General features: G+C 48.1%; 1 protein-coding gene across 14 annotated transcripts in view; it reads right to left on the bottom strand.

Annotated features, from left to right (window-relative positions):
• The window catches only part of ZC3H18 (zinc finger CCCH-type containing 18), a 62,501-nt gene that overhangs the window by 33,606 nt on the left and 14,033 nt on the right, over positions 1–14,862 (bottom strand). For 8 of the 14 annotated variants that reach the window (XM_055100800.2, XM_055100801.2, XM_055100796.2 and 5 more), the window contains 4 exons: positions 12,513–12,597; positions 11,587–11,658; positions 1,265–1,413; positions 879–971 (listed from right to left, as the gene is read on the bottom strand). In XM_055100800.2, coding sequence (XP_054956775.1) covers positions 879–971; positions 1,265–1,413; positions 11,587–11,658; positions 12,513–12,597 — 399 coding nt within the window. The remainder of the gene's footprint in view (positions 1–878; positions 972–1,264; positions 1,414–11,586; positions 11,659–12,512; positions 12,598–14,862) is intronic. The other 6 variants (XM_055100794.2, XM_055100793.2, XM_063598059.1 and 3 more) reach the window with 1 other exon arrangement.

Here is a 14,862-nt window from a genome sequence, read left to right as displayed (position 1 = left end):
ACAGCTGCCCCCGGCCTCCGTGTGCCCACATGAGGTGTTCATCACTTCCTTCAACTACCCTTGGAACTAGATCCAGGGTTCAGTCACTCAGTGACAAGCAGCAGGTGGAGTGGCTGGAGTCTCAGAGGGAAGGAAGTGACATGCCGAGGGAGTGAGAAGGAACATCTTGTCCGTCATTTCCCAGCAGGGAGGCTGACCAGGAAAATGAGGAAGCGGGGCTGGGTGCCGGCAGAGTGGTCCCCAGAGCTGAAGCTCACACACTGGGGCCAACGTGGGCCTAGAGGGAGGAAGTGTGCAGTGATAGGACCAGAAAGCTCCAAGTTTTCTCCAGGAAGAGCAGACACTGAGTCTCAGGAGTGTGGGGTGCAGATCCTGGGGGTGCGGCTCGGGCAGCCTCGCCAGGCTTTCTGTGAGTGGCTGGAGACTGCACCCTGTGCTCCTGGGCAGTGCCAGCTGGGGTGTGGCCCAGTGCTGATCCAGCCCCATGAAGACAGTGGGTATGCCCTGGACTGAACTCCCTGGCCTACTGGGCTGCTGCCTGAGACAGTTACATATAACTCTCCATCCTTCCGGGCCTGGTGGCGCATGCCTGTAATCCCAGCTACTTGGGAGGCCGAGCAGGAGAATCACATGAACCTGGGAGGCGGAGGCTGCAGTGAGTCGAGATTGGGCCATTGCACTCCAGCCTGGGCAACAAGAGTGAAACTCTGTCTCCAAAAAAATAAATAAATAAAAAATAAAGAAAGACACCACAGAAACAGACGCCTAACTTCAGAGATTTCTGGGGCTCTCTCTGGACCGAGGAAATCCCAGTTTTGTCAAGAACCACTCCTGTAATAGCATCTTTCTCGTCGGGATTTCTGCTGAATTGTGTTTACCTCCTTTGCATGCCGGAGTCCTCGTTCCCAGGCACTCTCTGTTGGGGGCTCTGGAGGGGGTGGAGGCAAAATTTCATCAACGACCGGCCCACCCTATTGAAAAACGAGAAGGGAGAAGGTGAGAAAGTGAAACTTTCAAGTGTACAGAGAAACCAGACAGTAAAAACATCAACTACAACACAAGCCGGCCGTGTGTGGCCGCTCTCCTTCCACCAAGCCTCACTCCGTCCTCGGAAAGCCGAGGCCTGCTTCCACTCGGGACGACAGAAGCAGCCGAAAGGGGGCACTGAGCCTGCGCTAAGGCACAGTGACTTGTCTTAAGCTTGAGATTCAGACACAGCTCAGTTGGCTGATGTGCTAACAATGAAAGAAGAGGCATCACGCACCCAAGGGTTGGCGGGCATCAGCGGGTGAGGTCCGAGAGGCGGGGCACCATTAGGCGGGAAGGGGTCGGCTTTGGTGATTAGGGAGTAGTTCCCCTTGTCGTTCACTCCAGGGTGTATAAACCTACAATTCATTCCCCAGGTACAGTTCCCTATGGAAACAAAAGTGAGATCAGAAAGGGTCCACAAGAGCCTAATTGCACAAGGGCAGCTGCTGGGGTAGGGGGTGGGAGGGGGCAGAGGCCATGTTTACCCAGGCCTGATGGCGAGCCACACAGTAGTGGGGACTGAACGGGGAGGTGGGCGGGATGAGCCTGGAGAGGCTGAGCCAGACAGCTGCACCTACCCAGGCACGGCAGTTCCCCAGAGGCTGCCAGGCACCTCGGTCAGAGTGACCACAAAGTCACTTTGTGGAGAGTTCACGCATATCAACTGTCTGAGTATTAATTTTCCCCTTAAACCAGAAAAGCCCCAGAGCTTTGCTTCCAGCCCTGGCCCAGGCTCATCTAGGTACAACTGGATGTTAATTGTATTTGTGCCGAAACAGACATCAATGAGAAGCATTAACAATGATCAGAAGCCTACAGGTGTGTTCAGGGTCCCCGTGGCCACCTCTGTACGTCTGCATTTCTCTCACAGAGAAAACTCTCACAGAGCATTTCAAGTTATTTCTGGAACTGAAACAGGGCTTTTACACTTTGCTCATAAATAACAATCACAAACCTTCATCTTCAACAGAATATCCGGGTTAGTAAAGGAAACCTCGACTTTTAAGTGTAGAATATAAGATATCTAAGTGTCTAACTCAATTACTGAGTGAATCACTTTTTTAAAATGTACTTTTTTGGGAATAATGTGTACACATTGTTTAAAACCAAATATGGCATACAGTATCTAAGTGGTTTAAAAATTTTTTCAATGGGTTAACATGTAGTTAGATTTTAAATCATTTAACATTTTAACCTTAAGCATCATGAACACTTAAGCCTGCATTAAAACCAACTCAATACAACATAATAACAATATCAATCCAAATTAAACACGAAAGAAAACTTAAAACTGCTTCTCTGGAAATGCAAAAATGACAAGTAATTTTTAAAATTTCTAAAAGCATTTCAGAGATCACACATAAGTCAAAAGAAGTTGGGAGGCCAGGCGTGGTGGCTCACGAGGTCAGGAGATCAAGACCATCCTGGCTAACACGGTGAAACCCCGTCTCTACTAAAAAATACAAAAAATTAGCCAGACGTGGTGGCGGGTGCCTGTAGTCCCAGCTACTCGGGAGGCTGAAGCAGGAGAATGGCGTGAACCCAGGAGGCGGAGCTTGCAGTGAGCCGAGATCGCGCCACTGCACTCCAGCCTGGGCAACAGAGCGAGTCTCTCTCAAAAACAACAACAACAAAAAACAAAAGAGGTTGGGAAATGTTATTCTATAGGGGGTTCAAAAATCCAGAGCCTCAGAGAGATTTAAAGAAAAACTGACTATGCAGTCATCCATCTGAGACTCAACACACTACACAGCTCTTCATAGTTTGCCTCTGAAAATACTCATGCAGTATTCAAAATCACGTGTGTAACTAAACAAGTAACAAAAGCTCATTGTAAAAAATGTCCAAGTACAGAAAAGTGCTGACAATAGAAACCACAGCTTTTCTGTACTCCTTTTCCTTTTTTTTTCAGATGGAGTCTCGCTCTGTCACCCAGGCTGGAGTGCAATGATGCAATCTCGGCTCACTGCAACCTCCACCTCCTGGGTTTCAGTGATTCTCCTGCCTCAGCCTCCTGAGTAGCTGGGATTACAGGCGGGTACCACCATGCCAGGCTAATTTTTGTATTTTTAGTAGAGACGGGACTTCACCAAGTTGGTCAGGCTGGTCTCGAACTCCTGACCTTGTGATCTGCCAGCCTCGGCCTCCCAAAGTGCTGGGATTACAGGCGTGAACCACCACACTCGGCCTCTGTACTGCTTTTTCATCTAAAATATGTATCTGGGTGGTGGCTAAATGTTATCGTTCTTTTCTGTATTTACGAAAATTTTTAGGACATCACCTACGAACCTACTATCAAAAAAGATCCTTTCTCACTGATATTGGCATGGGGAGAAAAGAGGAACAAGGCAGAAGAGAACAAACAAGTGAGCGCCAAAGAGCAAGCTGAGAAGGCGAGCGTGGGGCTGCCACTAGAGACCAGACACTGGTGGGTGACAGTGCTCAGCTCTCGGGAGCCACCTGCCCGGGGGTGCTGAGCGCTGTCCTGCCCCTGGCCAGAGTAAAGGGGAAGATGGCTCTGGAAAGCAGCACAGTTGGTCTGCACGTCTAGCTGGGACACACTTCCAGCAGACGTCAGGCAGAAAGAACACCGTTGTCCCATCTACCTTTTTAAAATGTGAACTTATATCTGTGTAGGAACACACCCAACTGTCGGGAATGTGGGAAGAGGCTTTAGATTTTATTTTCTTGCCTTCTGCCAGCCCATATTACTTTCTTTCCTTTTTTAAATTTTTTTTTTTTTTGAGATGGAGTCTCGCTCTGTTGCCCAGGCTGGAGTGCAGTGGAGCGACCTAGGCTCATTGCAACCTCTGCCTCACAGTTCAAGCAACTCTCCTGCCTCAGCCTCCCGAGTAGCTGGGATTACAGGTGTGCACCACCAAGCCCGGCTAATTTTTGTATTTTTAGTAGTGACAGGGTTTCGCCATGTTAGCCAGGCTGGTCTCAAACTCCTGAAGTCAGGTGATCCGCCCACCTCGGCCTCCCAAAGAGCTGGGATTACAGGTGTCAGCTACCGTCCCCAGCCTTACTTTCATAACTTAAAAAGCAATTTGTTAAAAAAAAAAAAAAAAAAAGAAAGCAAGAAATTATCCAGAAAATAGAAGCAAAAATAAAGATCTTCTGGTTTACAAATTGTATAGTCTTCTGTTTCTAACTGGGACTTCAAACCCAAAATTTATGTGGATTGTGATTCTAACAGTATAAAGATAGTTCTGCGGATACTGTGTACACAGACATGGCCTCAGGCCAGAAGAGGACAAGGAGGGACAGAGGCCGCTGGAGCGGGGCGGAGGCGGCCCCTCCACTGCTGAAATGTCTAAGTACTATTTCTGGCTTCAAGACAGGATGATGGTCTTTTTCTTAACTGGAATGTCGGCACAGCAGCAACTGGTTTTTCTTTTGTTTTGTTTTTGTTTTTTTGAGACAGAGTTTTGTTCTTGTTGCCCAGGCTGGAGTGCAATGGCACAATCTCAGCTCACTGCAACCTCCGCCTCCCAGGTTCAAGTGATTCTCCTGCCTCAGCCTCCCGAGTAGCTGGAATTACAGGCATGCACCACCACGCCTGGCTAATTTTGTATTTTTAGTAGAAACGAGGTTTCTCCATGTTGGTCAGGCTGGTCTTGAGCTTGCGACCTCAGGTGATCCACCCGCCTCGGCCTCCCAAAGTGCTGGGATTACAGGCATGAACCACCACGCCCAGCCAACTGTTTTATTCTCTTATTAATCTTTACGCCAGTGTAAACATTGTATTATTTTATATATATGAAATATTTCATAATCAAATGAAATACTTGTAAATAAAAAATACCCACCCACTCTAAAAGGTACACTGTGAAGTTGACCACCTATCCCATGCCTCCAGGGCCGTTCCCAGAGGCAGTTATCAATATACTGGGGCTCCATCCATCAATCATTGCCCCCTTTTACCTGAGCATATATATTATGCTCTGTGCTGAACCTTGCTTTTTTTCACTAAACAATGTAACTACAGAAAGGGAACCTGCATGCTCAGCAGCAACCAACCCAAACTGGATCAGGGAAACAGACAGGAAACAGATAGGAAACGTGGAAAATCTGGAAACTAAACACAGAGATGGCAGGAACTGAGGCTCAGCTCATGCTCCAGCACAGCCCACACATGAAATATCTTTAAATGTCTCTTCTGATTTTGATACAGTAAATATCAATTCCCTGTGTTTACTTGGTTTATATGGGTCATTTCTATTGATACGTATGATATTAGAAATTAAAAGAGACACTTAAAGATATCTCATTATTTAACAATAACAAGATATCCAATATATAGTAACAAATATTTATGAAACTGTTTTTAAAATATTTGGTGAGAGGAATGGCATTCTTTGCCTTTTTGCGAATCTCTTGAATGCTGACCCTGGAAAACCCCTGGCCTCCCATCTGCATGCGATCGACCATGAAGGGCCGCTGTGGCTCAAGCAGGAGAGGACACTACAGCCCCAGGAAGAGATGCAGCTAGAGAGGGAGGGGCATCTAAAAGCCTTTTCAGTGTGCTCAGAGCTTCTCCCTGACACCGCACTCAGCAGGGGAAGGCTCCTTACAGCGAGCTGCAACTGAACCCTATCACCACACTTTTCCAACTTGGTTCTTGTGAAATCCATTGGTCTATCTTGAACTTTGAATGGGTCTTTTACCCAGGCATGATTCTGTGACATCCTGCAATGGTCACCTGAGAAAGTCCTGACACACCGAGAAGCTGGTGAGCACACAAAAGTCCAATTTTCACCGGAAAGCTCCAATTTTAATACTGCTAACACTGTCCGTTGTTCTCCTTGAAGCCACAGGCTCACTTTGATCCTGCCAGGACCCGGATCTGCATTCCCTGGCATGTCTGCCAGTCTTCCTCATGAATGTGTGCTCCGCGGAGAGCGCACAGGGTCAGCCGCAGCTCCAGCCTTGCACGTGCTGCCCCTTGAGGCCGCTGGACTTGGGGGCCGGCAGGGGCTCTACCCACGCTGCCACTCCGCCACGCTGAGTACTGAGACACACACAGAAGCTCTGCTTTCTGGCTTTCCACAGTTTCAGTTACCTGAGTCTGAAAATATTAAATCGAAAGTTGCAAAAGTAGTTCCCCAGTTTTACACGGTGTTCTGTGCCGAGTGGCGTGGTGAAACCCCGCGCCGGCCTCCTCTGCCCCGCCTGGGGCGCGGCTCATCCCTCTGTCCAACAGATCCAAGCTGTCCACGACGCCAAGTGCCCACCAGTCACTCGGCAGCCTCTTGGACAACATCCGCTGGGGGTACGGCGGTGCTGTGCTCACCGTGGCTCAGTGACCCAGGACCACTGGGGGCAGGTGACCTTCCTTCTGACGCACTGGCAGGAGGTCAAGAGGGGCCCGATGCTAAGTGGCAGGGCCTCCGTGTCATCACGCGAGCATATTTCATCCCACGTCATCAGATGGCTGAGTGCAGTGAAGTCAGCTCTTTTGAGAGACCACATTCACATTTTTATTATAATTGCTCTATTTTATGATTGGCTATTGTTGTTAATCTCTTACTGTGCGTAACTTACAAATTAAACTTTATCATAGGGATATGCTTATATAATCATGGAACTGTATACCTAAAATGGGTCAATTTCATGGCACATAAATATTACTTTAGTAAAGTTTTTTAAAAAGAACTCACGAATAATAAAAATAAAACATCCGTACTCAAGTGTAAGATTTAATTAAATTACAGTTCTTACTACTACAGCGCAGACATGAAGTAAAGTGGCATTTGAAATGCCAGTGCATGGTGAATGCCTGCCTCAGCCTTACTGTTATTATAAATATAGTTTCGATTTGGGAGGCCAAGGCGGGCGGATCATTTGAGGTGAGGAGTTCGAGACCAGCCTGACCAACTGAAATACAAAATTTAGCCACTACTAAAATACAAAAATTAGCCGGGCATGGTGGCATGCACCTGTAATCTCAGCTACTCAGGAGGCTGAGGCAGGAGAATCGTTTGAACCTGGGAGGTGGAGGTTTCAAGTGAGCTGAGATCACGCCATTGCACTCCAGCCTGGGCAACAGAGGGAGACTGTATCTCACAAAAGTAAAAGAAAAGAAAAGAAAAAGAAAAATAAATAAATATAGTTTTGACCTCAGGGTCCCCTGAAAGGGTCTTAAGGACTCCCAGGGGTTCACAGATGACACTCAGACCTGCTGCTTTAAACACAGTTTTGCAAGGATTCAAAACTGAGCAAAAGACATTTCTCCAAGAAGATACACAAATGACCTATTAATCACATGAAAAAAGACACCCCACCACCAATCTTCAGGAAAGGCAGATCAAAACCCAGTAAGATATTACCTCCTACCCACTGAAATGGCTACTATCAAAAAAAACAGAGAACAGAGTAATGGTGAGGACGTGGAGAAACTGGAAGCCCCCACACCACTGGTGGGAAAGTAAAATGGCACAGCCACTGTGGAAGACAGCTTGGCGGCTCCTCAAAACATGAAACATACAACCACCAGGTCATCAGCAACTCCACTGCCAGCGGCTCCGCAAAAGATGAAACATACAACCACCAGGTCATCAGAAACTCCGCTGCCAGCGGTTCCTCAAAAGATGAAACATACAACCACCAGGTCATCAGAAACTCCGCTGCCAGCGGTTCCTCAAAAGATGAAACACACAACCACCAGGTCATCAGAAACTCCGCTGCCAGTGGTTCCTCAAAAGATGGAATTAGAGGTGTGCTCTACCATGCCCAGCTAATTTTGTATTTTTAGTAGAGACAGGGTTTCACCATGTTGAGCAGGCTGGTCTCGAACTCCTAACCTCGAGTGATCCACCCACCTCGGCCTCCCAAAGTGCTATGATTACAGGCATCAGCCACCGCACCTATTATTCAGTCTTAAAAAGACAGAAGGCCAGGTGCAGTGACTCACGCCTGTAATCCCAGCACTCTGGGAGGCCGAGGAGGGCAGATCACGAGGTCAGGAGATCGAGACCATCCTGGCTAACAGTGAAACTCCGTCTCTACCAAAAACTACAAAAATTACCTGGGCGTGGTGGCGGGCGCCTGCAGTCCCAACTACTCAGGAGGCTGAGGCAGGAGAATGGCGTGAACCCAGGAGGCAGAGCTTGCAGTGAGCCGAGATGGTGCCACTGCACTCCAGCCTGGGTGACAGAGCAAGACTCCATCTCAAAAAAAAAAAAAAAAAGCATTCCACCACAATTTTAAAAAATTGGGGGGAGCACAGCCAAGGAGATCAGACCCAAAAAATGGACTGGGATGCTTGTTCACTGAGGGATAAATCAGAAGCCCAAAGTAGGGGCCGGGTGTGGTGGCTCACACCTGTAATCCCAGCACTCTGGGAGGCTGAGGTGAGCGGATCACCTGAGGTCAGGGGTTCGAGACCAGCCTGGCCAACATGATGAAACCCCATGTCTGCTAAAAATACAAAAATGAGTTGGGGGTGGTGGCAGATGCCTGTAATCGCAGCTACTCGGGAGGCTGAGGCAGGAGAATCACTAGAACCCAGGTGGAGGTTCCAACGAGCCGAGATCTCACCATTGCACTCCAGCCCGGGTGACAGAGCGAGACACTGTCTCAAAAAAAAAAAAAAAAAAAGAAGAAATAAAGAAACCCGAAGTGGGACAGTTTAAAGAAGATGCTACTTACTCCTCTGTGGACAGAACTTTGTGTCCTGATGATCCAACACAGGCCCATGAGAGGTAAAAACATCCCATGAAGAAGTACAGCTCCAGTTGTAGTGTATGTGCTGTGGAGCCGGGCAGGCGTACACAAAGCACTGATCTCTAAAATGTGAGCAAGGTGTGTTCCCAGTGCATTTTGCTGTCAACTGGTCACAAATCTCAATGTGTCCACTAAGCGATTAAATGATTAATCTCTATATCACAACGTGTCAGAGATAAAGCTAAGAGAGGCCTGAGCAGTGGCTCATGCCTGTCATCCCCATACTCTGGGAGGCTGAGGTGGAAGGATTGCTTGAGCCTAGTATTTGAGACCAGCCTGAGCAATATAGTGAGATCCCATCTCTACAAGTAATTTAAAAAAGAAAGATGAGCTCTTGCAATGTTGCCCAGGCTGGTCTTGAAGTCCTGGGCTCAAGTGATCCTCCCCATTCAGCTTCCCAAAGTGCTAGGATTACAGGTATGAGCTACCATGCCCAGCCACCGACTTTTTTCTAAGAAAAGAATTTTCTAATTGTGACACAATTCACATAACATAAAATACTCCCATTTAATGTGTACAATTCACTGGTTTGCAGTATATTCACAAAGTTGTGTAAGCATCACCACTAGCTAGTTCTAGAACATTCCATCACCCCAAAGAGGAAATCTTGTACTCACTAGCTATCACTCTCCACCCCCAGCCCAGGCAACGAGGAATCAATCTACTTTCCGTCTCTGCGGATCTGTGGCCTTCTGTGCTCCCTTCTGTCACTCAGCACGTCTTTAAGGCTCGTCCACATTGTGGCATGAGTCACAATCTACTTTCTGTCTCTGTGGATCTGTGGCCTTCCGTGCTCCCTTCTGTCACTCAGCACGTCTTCAAGGCTCGTCCACGTTGCGGCGTGAGTCACAATCTGCTTTCTGTCTCTGTGGATCTGTGGCCTTCTGTGCTCCCTTCTGTCACTCAGCACGTCTTCAAAGTTTGTCCACATTGTGGCATGAGCCACTGCTTCATTCCCTTTATGGCCAAGTAGCATTCCACTGCATGGACAGGCCACACTTGTTTATCCATTCCTCACTTTTTGGGTACCTGGGTTGTTTCTTTTTGGTTACTGGAAAAGATGCTGCTGTGAACATTAATGCACAAGCTTTCACATAAATGCACACGTCCGTTTCTCTTGGCTGCATACCTGGAGTGGAACTGCTGGGTCATACAGTGGGAACCCGGGAGCTTCTGAGGAATTGTTTCCTAAAGCAGCTGCACCGTTTTACCCTCTCACGAGCAGTGAATGAGGGCTCCAACATCTCCATATCCTTGCCAACACAACAAACTTCATTTTGTTGTTAAAATAACTTGTTGTTATCGGAGGGATCATAAACTGAAGAGTTTCAATTTCATATAAACTGCAGGTAGGCAGAAACATTTAAGTCCAAATTTCTCATAACAAAGCAGCAGCAGAAGACATGATCTAGAAAACGGTAAGAATCAGCCACTTCCTCTGTACCGTATCACCTCACTCAACAGAATAAAAACACTTCTGAAATGAGTTATTGATAACACCTGATTAAGCTGCAAAAATGCTGCCTTATCTAGCTTCTGATTTCTTTTTTTTTTCAAGAGACAGAGTCTCACTGTCGCCCAGGCTGGCGTACAGTGGCACGATCATGGCACAACTGCAGCCTCAACTTCCCAGGCTCAAGTGATCTGCCCCCCTCAGCCCCCACCCCCCACGTAGCTGGGACTACACATGCGTGCCACCAAGCCCTGCTAATTTTTCATTTTTTGTAGAGACAAGGTCTCACTATGTTGCCCAGGCTGGTCTCAAACTCCTTTCTTGACTGCAGAAACCCTTCCACATGGTCTCACTCGCTGAAACCCAAACTCAGTACTTAGTCTAACCTTGGGGGCACCACCTTCCAATTCTGACCAACCCACGTGATGTGCAAGGAGACAGGATCCTGTCTGTGTTCATCCAGGCATCTCCCAACGAAGGGAATGAAGAGTTCCAGTAACCATCTCTCTTTGTCTGTTTTGTGCTTCTGTTGTTAAATTCTGAACTAGCTCAGCAGTGAGCCCTGGGCTCCTGGTCCAGAGTCTCCCTGCCCTGGTGGATGCTGCAGCCTCCTGCAGTTGGAACCATCAGGCCAACGCCGACTGGCTGGTCAAGCTTCCCAGTCACACTGCCACCCAGAGACCAGAGCACTGCACTGTGATGGGTGCTGATTCAAAATGACTGCAAATGTGTACACGTACATGTGTACAGATTGTTCTCCATCACTTTCATACAGAAATTTGAGACACTGATGTTGTTAATTCCCACACTATTATGGAAAAGAGGTCTTCTGCTTAAACTCCAATTTCTTGAAATACTGACACTGTGAATACCAAGGCTTTTCCAAAATGTACCGCACATTTCTCTGCATTCTTAGGCGTGTCTGTGACAATCTACGGCTCTAAGTCTGCTGCCCTCACAGGCTCTCCCCAGTGGGGGCCCCTCACATGCACGTGTGACTTGGGCGCATCAACTGTTTTTGCTTGGCAAAACCAAGCAAGCACACACCCACAGGAGCGAGCCTGACCCGGGGTTCCCATGAGCCCCACATCATCAGGTCATCTCTTGCACGGGGGCGTTCCTGGCTGCTCTACGAGCACAGCCTGCCTCTGAATGATGGGACTCCGCCACACCCCAAGGGTGTGTCCTGCCTGTCCCCGATGCTCGACTGGCTCACGTGCCTCTAAGGAGGAGGTTCCGAACAGCTCTCTGCCCCTCAAAGACCCCCTTTCCTTCTGGCTTCACAGCTGTGTTCTGGATCCAGGAGAAGGAAGTCTGGCCTCTGGAGTAGGGGGACTTTAAGGTACTGAAGAGAGTGAATATAGCGTATTTTGTACCTTTAACCTGGCCTCTGAATGGTATGGAATTGGATATTGGTGGAAGAAGAGTGGATAATGGTGTCACAACATCTGGAAAAGAAGTACAGGAAGCTCTTGTGAGCTTTAGACGGCACACACAGGCTGGCAGTGACAGTCATCTATGGGCTTACAGCAAAATTAAGAGAAAAGAGAAAAACACCTTCCCACCTTTCCAAGGGGAACGCTGAATTACAAGAAATATGCCAAAACTACTGCTGCACATCAAAGATACCCTTACAAGTTGGAAATTCTCATTTCCATTTCCGAATCCCCCAAGACATTAAGCAGCGAAACAAAAAGCCCTAACATCATCAGGCTAGAGTTCTGCCGCATTTTAAAATGGGTCAGCCCAGATTTTTCTGACACTTTCTTACACTGCCCCCTGCTGCAGCTCCTGAACTCACACCATTCCTTCTACAGGAGAGAGCCCTGCTGCCTTCAGCGGCCATCTCTGGCCATTTCGAAATCCATTCCACACGAACAAACGCTTCGGACACATCTTGCAGGAAAAGGGGCCATCTCTACAGAGGTGGGGAAAATGCTAATTCTGGTGTCTAGAACATTCGGCCTTATGAAAAGGACCCCTTTGAAAAATGACTGATGCCATCTGCATTATAGTTATGGGTCTGCTGCGATCGGAAGGGCCTGGGACCACCAGTGTGAGAATGAGAATGACCAGGCTGCTCCCACCAACGCAGTCATTAAAGTTATAAAAGCACCAATAAAAGGGCCTATTGTTTACCATCAATATTGCCATCACCACCACCACCACCACCACCACCTAGCCAGTAATGCCCAGAGAACTGCCTTGAGCAGAGCAGGGCCTGGCAAGGTGAGCCAGCACCACAGCCCCAGAAGCTGGGGCCCCAGCTGGCTGCGAGAAGGCCTCACACGCAGACAATTACCTTTCATGAAGAACCGGCAGGTGGGACGAGGCCTCACCTTCCTGTCACTGGGGTCCTTCACTTCACCTTCTTCCAGGTCATCATCCTGAAACAGAGAACACCGTCTTAGCGTGGGGGAGGCATCTATCAATCAGCACTGCTTTCTCCAAACCAGAAGGGGCAGGAAGCTGCGTGTGGAACCTGGATATTGTCACAGGAATTGAATTCACGTCAATTTTCCAAATCTTAGGTCCCAGATCTACATAGCAGGGATGATCAGAGCGTGCCCGGCAGCTCTAAGCATCCCGCCACAGCACCAGGGAGAAGCACTGTGCAGCACACAGGGCAATTTACAGAGTGGGCTTTCGTGACATTTCTCTTAACTATCAACTCTGGGCAGGAAATAGTAACACTTCGGGGTTTTAAAACTTTTAACATTTAAATAAAATTTGGAGAACAAAATATTTTATGTCCCTTAAACACAAACTTCCTCTAATTTACAATTCTTGGGGAGGGGAGGAGTTGGGTGCCTCAGGGCAGTGATGCCAGCAGCCGGGAGTGGCCCGCCTTGAGGCTCATCCTCAACCAGCTCCTCACCCTGGCTGTCAAGTCTTAGAACAACCCAGGAGCTCTAAGCTGGGCCTCACCCACAGGGACTCGGATGCACAGCCAAACCTGACCCTTGCTTGGTGCTCTCCCCAAGCCACCCACTGTCCCAGGGCCTGTTCCCACGGACGTGCAGCTGAGACCCCTCCTTACACCACCCCAGCCCACGTGGGCACCAGCTGCCCACCTGACATCCCTGACACAGGACCATCCAAGATGGAAGTACTCGTCAGCCTGATCCCGGCCTCTTCCAGCCAGCCCTAGCGTAACCAATCTCACCGGTCCCATGCAGCCCCTCTTGATCCCCCTCCCCATCTCCTGCACTCTGCACCACTGCCCATCACACCCAGCCTGGTAAAACCACTTTCTAACTGACCTCTCTCATTCCCTCCTCAACTCCTCCAGTCTCGCTTCAGTGTGAAGCGCCCTTTTCCAATTCCAGGCCTGACCGTGTTCTTCCCTCTCCTCTTCCTGATTATTCAACTTACTTTCAGATGGAAGCTTGAGCCCCCTTCCTTGGGGTGGCCTTCCCTGAGCTCCCCCTACGACAGGTCCTTGCAGCCCCAAGCCCTGCAGGTGTTGCAGCCACACCTGAGCACCCTTGTGTTGACGACACCATCACCTGCCTGGCTGAACCCTGTGCCCCACCAGAGCAGGCCCACGTCTGCCAGGGCAGGCCCACATCTGCCAGGGCAGGCCCACGTCTCCCAGGGCAGGCCCACGTCTGCCAGGGCAGGCCTACGTCTCCCAGGGCAGGCCCACGTCTGCCAGGGCAGGCCCATCGCCAAGTTGCTGGGCCCAGGCAGCATCTGGCTCACAGTAAACAGTCCGTAATTATCTGTTGAATGAAAAAATGCTGAAACCAAACCCTGGATTTACGACAACCTAAACTTTCACAGCTTAAATATTTGCATCATCTTTTGCCTCAAAGATATCTGGTTATTAAAAAGTATTTTATAAGGAAAAGAACAGATTTCTGAGAGTTATATCCCTTAAGTAATCCAGCAGAATCACTTTTTAAAGAAATGATCAAATATAACAAATTAAAAAAAGAAATGATCAGAGAAGGCATATTTATGCCAAGTGACAGGATGTCTCTCTTCTCTGGTCTTTTAGTTTGTGTCTTCTTTTTACTACTATTCTTACAGTAATGAGCACCACACTAAAATCTCAACGTGGTATTCTATGTAAGCTCAAATCTAAGTTGAGAACACATTCTTTGTTCCCATGAGAAAAACAAAACTCATTTGGAAAGTTCGAATCCATTCCAATCTTCCTGCCTTACTTGGAAGTGAGCGTGTAGGAGATGAGGTGGTGAGAAGGGTTTTTCCCGCATCAGGATGAATAGGAAACAAACTAGATCAGATGTAGCATTGTTTCTGCAAAGATGTAACCACCAACATTCACAGAAGCAAAAAAGGAGAACAATGTAACCACCTTAAGATTGGAGGGAGGACCCTGTAGCTACTAAAGGTGATCAGTAAACAGACGAGTTGCATACTGAAGGTGCGAGACATCATTTCAACCCAAAGAACACAGACTAGCACCTACACACTGATCCCAGTCACCCAGCCTCTACACCCGCAAGGAACAGGGGCTGTACATACTGGTGTGCTGGGCTTATGGCCCCTTTCAGTTAAAAAATCAAACAAACAAAAATAATCCACCAATCACTCAGCAATATTGTGAATTTTCACCTAACCACCATTTAGCACAATGGTCTTTTAAATAATGGATGATTACCATGCTTTTTTTTTTTTTTTGA

Source organism: Pan paniscus, chromosome 18, assembly GCF_029289425.2.
Source record: "Pan paniscus chromosome 18, NHGRI_mPanPan1-v2.0_pri, whole genome shotgun sequence".
NCBI lineage: Eukaryota > Metazoa > Chordata > Mammalia > Primates > Hominidae > Pan > Pan paniscus.
This window is presented reverse-complemented; position numbering and strand designations above follow the sequence as displayed.